This window comes from Mesoplodon densirostris, chromosome 10 (genome assembly GCF_025265405.1).
Source record: "Mesoplodon densirostris isolate mMesDen1 chromosome 10, mMesDen1 primary haplotype, whole genome shotgun sequence".
Classification (NCBI taxonomy): Eukaryota; Metazoa; Chordata; class Mammalia; order Artiodactyla; family Ziphiidae; genus Mesoplodon; species Mesoplodon densirostris.
Window position 1 is genome coordinate 73,507,961 of NC_082670.1, and position 11,870 is coordinate 73,519,830.

An 11,870-nucleotide genomic window follows, 5' to 3' on the forward strand; every position below is an offset into this window, starting at 1 on the left:
TTTTTTTTTTTTTTTTCGGTACGCGGGCCTCTAACTGTTGTGGCCTCTCCCGCTGCGGAGCATAGGCTCCCGACGTGCAGGCTCAGCGGCCATGGCTCATGGGCCCAGCCGCTCCACGGCATGTGGGATCTTCCTGGACCGGGGCACGAACCCATGTCCCCTGAATCGGCAGGCGGACTCCCAACCACTACGCCACCAGGGAAGACCAGGAGTTGTCTTTTGACTGCGGGAAGGTATCAAGCCGGGCCCAGCGTGAGAGCAGGGACAGTGTGGGAGGCCTAGGGTCCTTTGTGTTTACACGCACCTTGTGTGTTCGAGAATCACGGACTAGAACTCTCTTGCTGAGTCAGAGCCGTGATTTGGTCGCTCAAGAGAGAAGGCGGGGAACACGAATGAACTGCAGAATTATAGCGGTGAGGGACGGGGATGACTTCATCTGGCCCCAGGAAGGGTGTGTTGTGGGTAAGTAGTGATTCTCAGCCTGTTTGCTTAGTCCAGTGCCTGGCACCTAACAGGAGGTCGGAATGTATCTGCGACTGGTTGAATCCTACAGAATAAAAGAGGAGACGGATTATAGAAATCGGCGATTATTATCCCATTGTAGAGATGAAGACACCGAGTCCTGAAGGTGACTCTAACCAGGCCTCTTGGCGGTCAGGGCAGAGTCAATGCCCGAGTCGCCGTCCTGGCTCCCGCTGCCACCGACCCCCGCTCCCCCCGGCCTCCCGCCACAGGCGCCCCACCCACCCCATACTTCCGGATTCCGCCCCGCCCCCAAAAGCACTTCCGGTTCCCGGGGCTGGAAGACGCGACCCTGAATGCTGTTGCGGTAAGTCCGCGCAGCGAGGGCCCACAGAACCACTGGGCCTGGCAACAGTGGGCCCAGGCGTCAGCGGGCCCTATTTCTCGGATATTACACCGGACGTTACGCGGCCGCCATTTACCTCACGAAAGCCAGAGGTTCCGGCTTGAGGGTGACGCTATTTCCGGGGCTGGGCGAGCAGGCGAAGGCCGGAAAGGGCTCCAGCCTCGCTTTGTGGCTGGGAGGAGTGAGGGAGAGTCCGCTCGATATTTCCGGGTTTCTTGCTGGAGGGCCGGGGAGTTTAGGAGAGGCGGTGTCACGAGTAGGTTTGCTGGATTTGGCAAAAAAAAAAAAATTCAGGGCGTCCAGTTAAACTTGAATTTTTAGATAGACAACAAATAATTTTTTAGTATAGGTATGTCCCAAATATTGTACGGAACGTATTTACATTTTAAAAAATTCCTAATTTATCTGAAATTCAAATTTAACTGGACGTCCGGTATTTTCTCTGGCTACCTTACTCTTGGGCGCCCCCTGCCCTGGGCTCTGATATCCAGTGGCAAAGCTGGTATCCTCTAGGCCTGTATCCATCAGGGAAACAGGTAACAAATTTCGCCCAGACTGTCAAAATCAGCTATCGCTCCCTATGCCGCTTTTAGCGCCAATCCTAATGGGCCCCCGGCAACAGCTGGGCCCGTTTTGAGTCCCCATGGCAGCGGCCCCTGTGTTCCCTTTCACAGCTGAAGTCAGACGCGGTTTGTCTTCTCTTGTAGGAAAGCTGAGCTCCATGTAGGCTAAGTGGCCAGAGGCTAGAAGTTGCCAGGTTTTTTGAGTGTGGGATAAAGTGGTGTTTGGAGTCCAGATTTTCAGTGTTAACAGTGGACAGCTTCGGAGAGCCCAGGGATGTCAAGGGGAGAGCCTTAGTCTCATCTCACCTCTCATTTTGCTCATGAGACCCAGTGAGAGAGATGGAGCTGTCCCTGTGGTAGAGCTGGAGCCTGATTCCCAGCCTCCTTCCCCTGCTCTGTCCGCACTTGCTGCTGCAGTCAGCTAGCAGCATTTATGGTGGGCATTTATTAAAGTACTGCCTTTTTACAGATGAGCCCTTTGGGGCTTTACTGTCCCTAAACTCCGCTACAGCCTCTTGACCTTCACCTTAAAACTTTTTTAGCCTTTACTGTGCCCAGTAGGGAAAATGACTATTTGGCCTCAGCTGGGGAAGCCTGCCCTTTGCCTACTCCAGCCATGCTGCTCTGACCCCTGTGGGTGGTGTGACCTAAGACTTGTTATGTCAGAGCCAAAGGCATGTTCTTGGCATGGGTGGGTCTGACCATGTAGGTGGAAGGGCGTCCTTTTCTGTCTTGCAGATTGGGCCCAATGTCATGTGGGGTCATGTGGCGTCTAAGGACTTCTTCAGGGTTCTACTATGAGCCAGGCTTTGCTGCCACTTTTTTTTTTTTTGCGGTACGCAGACCTATCTCTGTTGTGGCCTCTCCTGTTGCGGAGCACAGGCTCCGGATGCGCAAGCTCAGCAGCCATGGCTCACGGGCCCAGCCGCTCCGTGGCATGTGGGATCTTCCTGGACCGGGGCACGAACCCGTGTCCCCTGAATTGGCAGGCGGACTCTCAACCACTGCGCCACCAGGGAAGCCCCTGCCACTTCTGATTTGAACCTGAACCTGTTGCTGGACTGACCCTGAGTGCTGGGATTCTTTGGGCTGTGTGCCCCGAGGATGTGCTTGGACCTGCCTGTCGGTGTCCCAGCAAACCTACAGCCTCCTTACACAGTCCTAGCCTTTCCAGGCTCCTCAGCCCAGACCCATGAGCTAATGAAATAGAGCAGGCTGTGCGCTCTAGAGCCCGCGAGCCACAACTACTGAAGCCCATGTGCCTAGAGCCCGTGCTCTGCAACAAGGGAAGCCATTGCAATGAGAAGCCCGCGCATGGCAACAAAGAGTAGCCCCCGCTCGCCGCAACAAAGACCATGTGCAGCAACAAAGACCCAACACAGCCAAAAATAAATAAATTTAAAAAAAGAGCAGGCTGGAGGTCACTGGGCTCAAGGTCAGTTGGTGGGACAGCCAGCAGCTTTGTAGCAACAGAAGTGGTAAAGAGGCAAGGAAGGAGTGCCAGAAAGGGGCGTTGCCCCGGGCAAGGCTCAGAAGTGCAGGGGGTGGAAAAGGGGTGGGGTGGGAGCCCACTGATAGTAATTTCTTCTTCTGTGAATGATTAGCTCTCAGCTGAAGGGGGTGATCTAGGAGGAGGGCTCAGCTAACAGGACCTCTGGACTCTGGGCAGAGTGTCCAGAGGGCTGGCGTGTGGCCTGTGGAAGAGGAGGACATGGTTGGGTGGCAGGCCTGGGCTCAGAAGACTGGAGTGAGATCAGGCAGCTGTGGGCCTTAGGAAATCTCCTTGGACTGGCAGATGGCCCATTCTTGCAGCAGCAGCTGTGGGGTCCACTGGCCCTGAGCCCTCAGAGCCGTGGCTGTGGGGAGCCTCCTGTCTGGCCTTGCAACGGTCTAACTAGTGCTTTCTTCCCGCTAGGCAGCCATGGATGCCAGGTGGTGCTGAGAGCAGTGGGGCATGGCTGCAGCCCTGCAGGTCCTGCGTCACTTGGCCCGAGCCCCCTTGAGCCCACTCTTTTGGGGGGGCCCATTGGCCCGGCTGGCCAGTAGCATGGCCCTGGCAGAGCAGGCACGGCAGCTGTTTGAGAGCGCTGTGGGTGCTGTGCTGCCGGGCCCCATGCTGCAGCGGGCACTGTCTTTGGACCCTGACAGCGGGCAGCTGAAGGTGCGGGACCGGAGCTTTCAGCTGCAGCAAAACCTCTACCTGGTGGGCTTTGGCAAGGCTGTCCTGGGCATGGCAGCTGCAGCTGAGGAGCTATTGGGCCAGCATCTTGTGCAGGGCGTGATCAGCGTTCCCAAGGGGATCCGTGCTGCCATGGAGAGTGCTGGCAAGCAGTAAGGAGCCTTGGGGGGCTGCTCCTATGTGGAGCGGAACCTGGGCCCAGACTCAGGCTGGATCGGGGCTTCCTTCCTTCACCAGCTTCCATTTTCTTCTAGGACTGGCCTGGCTCCAGGGTGGGTGTCAGTGGGTGTCCTTTTTAATGTCCCCTTCACCTGTACATCTGGGAAATCAGGTGGGAAGAGGAGCCCACCCTATATCTTGCTTTCCGTTCTCTCTCCCCTGAGGGAGATGCTGTTGAAGCCACACAGCCGTGTCCAGGTATTCGAGGGCGCGGAGAACAACCTGCCGGACCGAGATGCCCTGCGGGCTGCTCTGGCCATCCGGCACCTGGCTGAAGGCCTCACAGCTGATGACCTGCTGCTCGTGCTCATCTCAGGTGTGGGTGCCAGATTGGCTCAGGACAGTGTGTGGATGGGGGGTGGGGGTTTCCAAATATCAGGCCTGCAAGAAGCTGTTGGTCTGAGCTCTCAAGGTCACAGGACAAGGGAGCAGTAAAGAGCCCGGATGGCTGACTCCTTGGTGGCCTCCTGTGAGCTGTGGGGTCCTCTCCTTGACTGACCTTGTTGGATAACCATGAGAGGGCACCCAGGGAGCACCTCACTCAGGCCTTGCCAGGAAAATGTCTCTGTTGCTGCTGTCTGTACCATTGTCACCTGGGGCTAGAACCCTGGTTTCCAGCTCCCTCAGAGTCTCCACCCTCGTTCTCCGCTGTCTCCTTTAGGTCTGCTTCCTTTTCCAAGCCGTTAAGGAATAGTTCTTCCAGTGTCTGCTGGGACCTGGGCTACCCCAAAGCAGGGTTCAACCTGGGTGTGGTGACTGTGCACACATTCACTATATGTCCACACGGGGGCACCCTAACCCCTCTTTCTAGCCTCCCCTTTTCTAGCCTAACATGATCACTGACTGCCTGCTCCCTGGGTAGGGAAGTCCCTTTGTCATCCATCCCCTCTGCCCAGCGTCTTCATTGTCTCTGCAGGTGGGGGCTCGGCCCTGCTGCCCGCCCCCATCCCACCTGTCACACTGGAGGAGAAGCAGACACTCACCAAGCTGCTCGCGGCCCGTGGAGCCACCATCCAGGAGCTGAACACCATCCGGAAGGCCCTGTCCCAGCTCAAGGGAGGGGGGCTGGCTCAGGCCGCCTACCCTGCCCAGGTGCGTGGGTCTCTTCTTCCCCAGGCAGCCCTGGGCTGGTGGAGCCAGACCCACGTGTGCGAGGGAGATGAAGGGCAGAGGCCTGGTACAGGAGTACACAGGGCTAGGTGTTTTGCACACCCACTTGAGAGGGGTTAGAAGTGGGTGAGGAAGTGCACTGGGTAGTGTGAGGACGTGTGGATAGGTGGAGGCAGTTTGTCCTTATGGGCCCTGGGACAAGGACCAGGTGGGACTGAGCCTTGCCTCTGCGACCCCTCCCCAGGTGGTGAGCCTGATTCTGTCAGACGTGGTGGGGGACCCTGTGGAGGTGATTGCCAGCGGCCCCACTGTGGCCAGCATCCACAGTGTGCAAGATTGCCTGCACATCCTCAATCGCTATGGCCTTCGTGCTGCCCTGCCACGTTCTGTGAAGACTGTGCTGGCTCGGGCTGACTCTGACCCCCATGGGCCACACACCTGTGGTCACGTCCTCAATGTGATCATTGGCTCCAATGCACTGGCACTGGCTGAGGCTCAGAAGCAGGCCGAGGCGCTGGGATACAGGGCTGTGGTGCTGAGCACAGCCATGCAGGGAGATGTGAAAAGTGTAGCCCAGTTCTATGCACTGCTGGCCCGAGTGGCTGGAACCCGCCTTACCATGCCTGGGGCTGGAGCCTCTGTGGAGGAGGATGAACAACTCTATGAACTGGCGGCTGAGCTCCAGCTCCCAGACCTGCAGCTGAAGGAGGCTCTGGAGGCCATGGTGGGCACTCGGGGCCCAGTCTGCTTGCTGGCTGGTGGTGAGCCCACAGTGCAGTTGCAGGGCTCAGGCAAGGGTGGCCGGAACCAGGAACTGGCCCTACGTGTTGGAGCAGAGCTGGGACGGTGGCCGTTGGGGCCTATTGATGTGCTGTTTTTGAGCGGTGGCACTGATGGGCAGGATGGGCCCACAGAGGCAGCCGGGGCCTGGGTCAGGCCTGAGCTTACCAGCCAGGCCGCCGCCCAGGGTCTGGACGTGGCCACCTTCCTAGCCCACAATGACTCACATACCTTCTTCTGTCGCTTCCAGGGTGGGGCACACCTGCTGCACACGGGGCTGACTGGCACCAATGTCATGGATGCCCACCTCCTGTTCCTGCAGCCACGGTGATATTGTAGGTCATGTTTTGGGAACCTAGAGGAGGCCTGCAGGGCAGCATCCTGGAGCAGACCAGGTTTGGTCCCCAGGGCCTCCCCAGGCTTTAGGGCCTCTCCTCTCCTTGGCCCTAGCTACATGGTTGGCCCTCACACCTCCCAACCAGGGCCTCTGCTTTGTGTCCAACTCCCCAACCAGACAGGCAGATGGGGGTTCTCTTCCACCCCTACTTTTTCAGCCCTGGCAGCAGGTACCCCTGAGGACCAGGACGAGCTCCTAGGCCAATTTGCTGCTCCCAGTGTTTTCCCCCAGGCAGCCCCTCTGCTCAGCTCCTGAGCCTGTTTCTTTTGTGGGGTGAAACAGGAAGGACTGAAAATAAAAAGGACCACACTATGGGTTCTCAGTGCTTCTTTCCTCACAGCAAAGGTTAGCGGGGAGCTGCCGGGAAGGGGAATGGTGTTGGGCAGCAGCCCCTGTGCCAGGGCCCTGCAGGAGTTCTCCATACCCATCTCTGCAGGGCACTTGCTTCACTTAAACAGGAGCTTGGGAGGGTTGAGTGTGGCTCCCAACATGCTCGATGTGGGTGAGCAGAGACCCCAGGGAGGACAGGCGTAAGAACTTTAGTCTGTGAGGTCTGGGAGGGACTGGCCACCCATCCAACTGTCACTCCCCTGTGGCATCCCTGCTGAGGTCTCTCCACCCTGTGATGTGTGCCTCTCTGGGCACATGCTTACTGCCTGCCACCAAGGACTTCTTTCTGTCTTTGGACAGCCCTTAGCCAGACTGTACTTTCTTTGGTTGATAAACCCCTCTTTATCCAGGGGTTACCCCCAGCCACACAGGACACTGGGTGTTGTTTCCTTGTGCCAGACCCATTTTCCCAGGCTGAACCACTCCCTGCCCCCAGAGCCTTTAGCTGTTCCTCTGGGAACACAGTCCAGTTCCTGGTGCCAGCCTGCAGTGGGGGTCTCCAGTGCTGGGATGGTGGGTCGGGTCAGAGCAGTGGTGGGGTCCAGCAGCCCCTCTCCCCTTCTCCTGTTACGGCTGGCTGGGAAGAGGCCAGTGGGGAGGGGAGCAACAGAGGAAGGGCTTCCTTAGCCAGGCTAGCAGACTGCACTGGGAGAGGGTGGGGCCGCTGTCCTGGCTCTCCTTGGGCCCCCTTGTTCAGTGTTCGAGCCCTCCGCTGGCTGCCCCCGCCGTGCACCACGGCTCCAATCCCTATATGAGTGAGCAGTAGAATCACATAGGAATAAAAAGCCATAGAGAACAGCGAGGCCTGGGGCTGTTCCTGCTGGCCCCCTCCTCCATCCCAGCCGTGCCCTCCTCTCTGAGGGTGTGAGGGGCTCTGGGCCAGGGCAGGCGTGCCCTGCTCCTGAGAAGAGCCTTCCTTCTCTACTTGGGCTCTAGATGGTGCAGCTTGCAGATGGTTCCTGGTGGGCTGGGGATGGGGAGGGAGGTGAGCAGGTGAGCTGGGTTCTGGGGTCCAGGGAGATTTAGGGGAGAGGGGAATTCACACCCCTTTGTGATGCAGGGGCTCCATTTCTTTCTGTCCTGGTGGGATGTTTCTTCCAGCAGGGGTGGGGGTGTCATAGTCTTAGGGGCTACTGTCCCCACATGGCTGTGCCTGTGCCCCGGTGCTCCTCTGGCACCCTCTAGATATGCCCTGTCCCTGCTTCAGTCCTTGCCCTCGGGGGCATGAGGATTAGCACTGGGTGTCAAGTTCCCAGCAACAGCAGGATAAGGGGGTTGGGGCTGTGGCAGAGGGCCTGTCTGCCATGTCCCCAGCATGTGCATGCGTGTGTGTGGTGGCATGTGAGCATGCAGGTGTTGGTGCTGGCATCACAGGAGGGGGAACACATCTGTGTGTGTACACGGAGATCCTCAGCGCGGGCTGTGCTGTGCTGCTTCCTGTGTGCATAGCTGCTTACACACCTGCTGAGGGGTGAGAGAGTGGGGTCTTGCTGGAGTTTCCCCCTGCCACCTTGGCCCCTGACCTGGGCCTGTGTTTGTGGGGGCTGGAGGCCAGAGGCTGGATTGGGCCTAACCCATTAGATTTGCCCATTTGGTAACCCCAAGATGAGAAAGGATATATTTGGCTGCAATCTAGATGAAAATATGAGATAAAGCCTACATGGTGAGTGTTCTGTAGGACTTATTATTTGCTCCATAAATGTCAATTATGTGTCATAATAACTGCTCCCATCCTGTGGCTCTTGGGTCTGTCCCCACTTGGGTTCCTGCTGCCCTCGTTCCCACCTCATCTCCATCCGCAGCAGCTTTCCCTGGCTGCTGTCTTCACAGGCCATTCCATTCTCTGCACTTGGCATGAACTGAGAGCAGCTGGGCAATGGGCCTGGCCAGGCTTTAGGTGTCTGCCAATCCAAATCCATTTGTTTTATAGCTGGTGAAACAGAGAGGGAAGGTGGCTTGTCTGGGGCTGCACAGCAAGTCTGCCACAGAACCAGAATGAGAGCCTGGTTGGGACCTGCTTGACTATCCTCTGCCTACCCTCTGGGGCTTAGAGACCCTGGGGCCTGTCAAGGGCTCAGCCAGAGCCAGAGATCCACTCCTGCTTCCCTGCTGCCCTGCCAAGGGCTTGGGGATGGTGTCGTGACCATAGCTGGTCTCTTTAGGGGTTCTTAGAACAGATTTGTCAGTCCCTCTTGGCTTAGATTTCACAGCTCCATTGTGTGTGATTTGGCAAAAAGCCACATGCGGTGGGTTTCCACACAAAGGTGTGTGCCTGCATCTGTATGCACATCTGTGTGTGTTCTTAGAGACGTGTAGGCGTGTGTGTCCAGTTCAACCCACAGTCACTGAGTGGGCCTCAGAGCCATGCTCTGAGTGGGGTGGAGGACACACACAGTTTGGTGTGGTTAGAATGTTGGGGAGACGGTGATGCAAGTTTAGCAAGGAGGCCATAAAGGCTGGCAGAGGCCAATTGGCAAAAGGCCTCGTGTGCCTGGCTAAAGGGGTTGCACTTCACACTGACAGTGGTGGCAGGCCCCACAAGGAGTTTTGGCAAGGAGTGATGCCAGGAGGCTGTCTTAGGACTTTGATGCTGAGGCTATCCTTACCATGGGGGTGGGTGGTGGGTGGAAGAGGTGCGGCATGTAGGAGAGAGGTGCATCACCAGGCCCGGCAACCCCCTCCCACCTCCTCCCTGCCCGCTCCTCTGCAGCCTCATTCCGGCAGCCTTCAGCCAGGCTAGGCAACCCTTTGGATGCCCACTTTGGAACCAAGGTTGGAAGCCCTGGCTCAAACACCCCTGGGAGTAACCTAGCCCCTCTGTTGCTGGGAATGCCATCAGGGCATGAGGATTTGTGGGGCAGAGAGCCTGGGCAGCGAGTGGCCTTTGGTGAGCATAGGCACCCCATTGCATGTAGGGTCTCACCAAGGTGGCAGTTAAAAGACCTGGAAGGAGCACTGGAGTGGGAGTCGGGTCCTAGGTCCTTATCTTGGCCATGCCAGCCTCCTTTCTCCAGGCCTTGGTTTTCCCCTCTATTTAATGGGGACAACATCCTTATCCTGCTTACCTCTCTGGGGAGGTGTCGGCAGCAGATGGATGTAGGTAGGAAAGCTCTGTGGAAGGGGGTCAGGGACAGAGGGAGAGAAGGGAGAGGTATTGGCCTCTTCCAAGGAGAAGCTCAGGGAGTTCTTGGCTCAGGGAGGCCCCTTCTTCCAGGCAGGGTCGGGGTTGAGCCGGCGAGGTCTTGGTGCTCACTGACTGAGGCCGAGCGAGTGACTGCTGCCCTCTGGCACTGGACTGGCACTGGCAGGGTGTGGTATTTGAGTCTTTAATGGCTGCTGGGGTGCACAGTGCCATGCGAGATCACAGAGCCAGTGGGGGGGATCAGCTGGAGCTAGAGTAAGCTGACCCATCCTGCGAGAGAGAGAGCCCCTCAGAGTTTAGAAAAACAGGTGGGGCAGCCTGATCCCTCTGAGTCTGGATCACGTGTGAGGGACCTGATGAGGCCCAGGCTGCGTGGGGGAGAACTGGCTTGACCCCAGGCCAGGAGTCCCTAGCTGGGTGAGAGGAATCTGGTGTGCTAGGGGAAGATGGCGGTTGAGTAGGGGCGGGGGGAACACTGACATGTCCTGAGTGGTGGGGAAGCCAGTGGCCTAGGTGGGCTGTCCCTTGAGAGACAGGGCCACAGAGCTGGGGTGAGCTCTGCCCAGGCTGGGAGGGTTGGCCTTTCTCCCTGAGACAGGGATGTCTGATGGTGAACCCCTCCCTAGGCAACCAGAAGGCCGGTCGTGAAGCTTTGCTGTCCTGCTTCCCTGGCTCAGGCTGCCCTGTTCTGGAGAGGCTGTGTGGGGTGGGCTCGGGGCCCCCAGCTCTGATGCCCCCTCTCTCTACAGGTTGCTCTGTCTGGGAGGGGCTGTTGCCAGCTCAGATAAGGAGGCTCTGTCCAGGGAGAGTTGGCCCCCAGAAACCAGTGCCCCATCTACCCAGTCCTAGCGGGAAAAATGCCCCTCACAGCTCTGCCTCATGGGATCACTACCCACCACGATCTTGTCCACTGCTGGCTCCTGGGGGTTCAAGGAGCTGTAGGATCTGGCCCTGCCCTAGCCAGATAGCCAGGGTCTGGCCCCCAAGATGCACCCCAGTGGGAATCCCCCCACCCTTTCCCTCATACTCCTGGCCTTTCCTGCCCCTCCTCTGGCATCCTGCAGAACCTCCCTGCTCGCCTCTTTGGGGAAGTATGAGAGGCACCCTCTGTCCCCATCCAGCACTGTCTCTCTATCCCCAGCTCCAGCTGAGAAGGGGGTGGGGCCCATGGCACTGGCTCCTGCCCCTTCCATCCACTCCCACCCACCTACCCAGCGTCAGGGTCTCTGGATCACTGTGTAGCCCTGGGTCATGTCCAGTACTCACACTTAAGCCTTACTCAAGAACCAGGGCTCCGTTTCCACCTGTTCTCTCCCAGCTGCCCACCACCCCCATCAAGGCATTCCTCCCTGTCCTGCTCAGTTCACCCCAGGAAGCTGACCGCAGGAACACGTGAGCTTGGACCTGAATCCCTACTGATTGCAACTCTGGGTAAAGCTGTCCTGGGGACCCCATCTTGGGGGAGCTGGTCAGAGACCAATAGGGCAGGGAGAAGTGCCCCTCCTCCATGTGGCTCTCTGGGTCTGGCGGTCAGTAGCTTGGGGTGAAAGCAGCCAGCCTGTAGCATGGGGCAGAGCTCTCCTTCGCCCACACCCCCAACCTGGGCAATGGGAGTGGTCCAGCACATACCTGACCAGCAACCACAGCCCCCCAGGAATGGACACTTGTAGGGGTCACAGCCCCACGGACAGCTCCGCTGCTGCCACCCGGCAACCTCGCAGCCGCAGCCCAGCCAGAGGCAGGGTCCTGAGCTCTGGACTCTAAGACTGGGCATACATTCAGACCGTCAGGGATGGCTGTTCTGGGCAGCCCAGCCCCCCGCCCCCCAAGTCGGGTACCCCCTGAGGGTCTCCCTCCACCCAGGGCCACCCACAGAAGCCAGGCACCAGGGCTGGGACAGAGCCTGCCAGCTCCTGACTAGCTTTGCCCCCCGTGGCCAACTGGCTGCCCCTCTGTCCTTGGCTCCGGCTAACCACCGGGGAATCTGAAGCTGGCACTCCGACTGCTGCTCCCACTGGTCCGGGCAGAGAAGCAGCGGGCTGGACTGCCCTGTCTCCCCACCCACCTGCCCCCAGAGCTCCGGCTGCCTGCGCCTGCCGGTGCCCGATCGCTCAGCTCACCTCGGCGGCGCTGTCTCCTCACCAGAGGCACTGCGGTGTGGGAACTGTCCCGAGGAGCCGGTTCTCAGCTGAAACAAAGAGGTGGGGGAGAGAGAGGGGGGC

The 11,870-nt window shown here is 58.6% G+C and overlaps 1 protein-coding gene across 2 annotated transcripts; it reads left to right on the forward strand.

Annotated features, from left to right (window-relative positions):
• Nucleotides 1–787: 787 nt before the first annotated feature.
• Nucleotides 788–7,440, forward strand: GLYCTK (glycerate kinase). Of its 2 annotated transcripts, none has more exons than XM_060109898.1 (5): nt 788–829; nt 3,347–3,762; nt 3,994–4,145; nt 4,746–4,921; nt 5,184–7,440. In XM_060109898.1, the coding sequence occupies exons 2-5, from the start codon at nt 3,386–3,388 to the stop codon at nt 6,048–6,050; spliced, it is 1,572 nt and encodes a 523-aa protein (XP_059965881.1). In that variant the 5' UTR covers nt 788–829; nt 3,347–3,385; the 3' UTR covers nt 6,051–7,440. The 2 variants fall into 2 exon arrangements, with proteins under 2 accessions (XP_059965881.1, XP_059965880.1); XM_060109897.1 differs by having other exon boundaries at nt 801–974.
• The last annotated feature ends 4,430 nt before the right edge of the window (nt 7,441–11,870 follow it).

Excerpts from the sequence above, each read along its gene's own strand:
- GLYCTK (XM_060109898.1), top strand. The coding sequence starts at position 3,386 with ATGGCTGCAGCCCTGCAGGTCCTGCGTCACTTGGCCCGAGCCCCCTTG. Across the intron at positions 3,763-3,993 it reads ATGGAGAGTGCTGGCAAGCA|GGAGATGCTGTTGAAGCCAC; the intron begins GTAAGGAGCCTT and ends CTCTCCCCTGAG. Across the intron at positions 4,146-4,745 it reads GCTGCTCGTGCTCATCTCAG|GTGGGGGCTCGGCCCTGCTG; the intron begins GTGTGGGTGCCA and ends TTGTCTCTGCAG.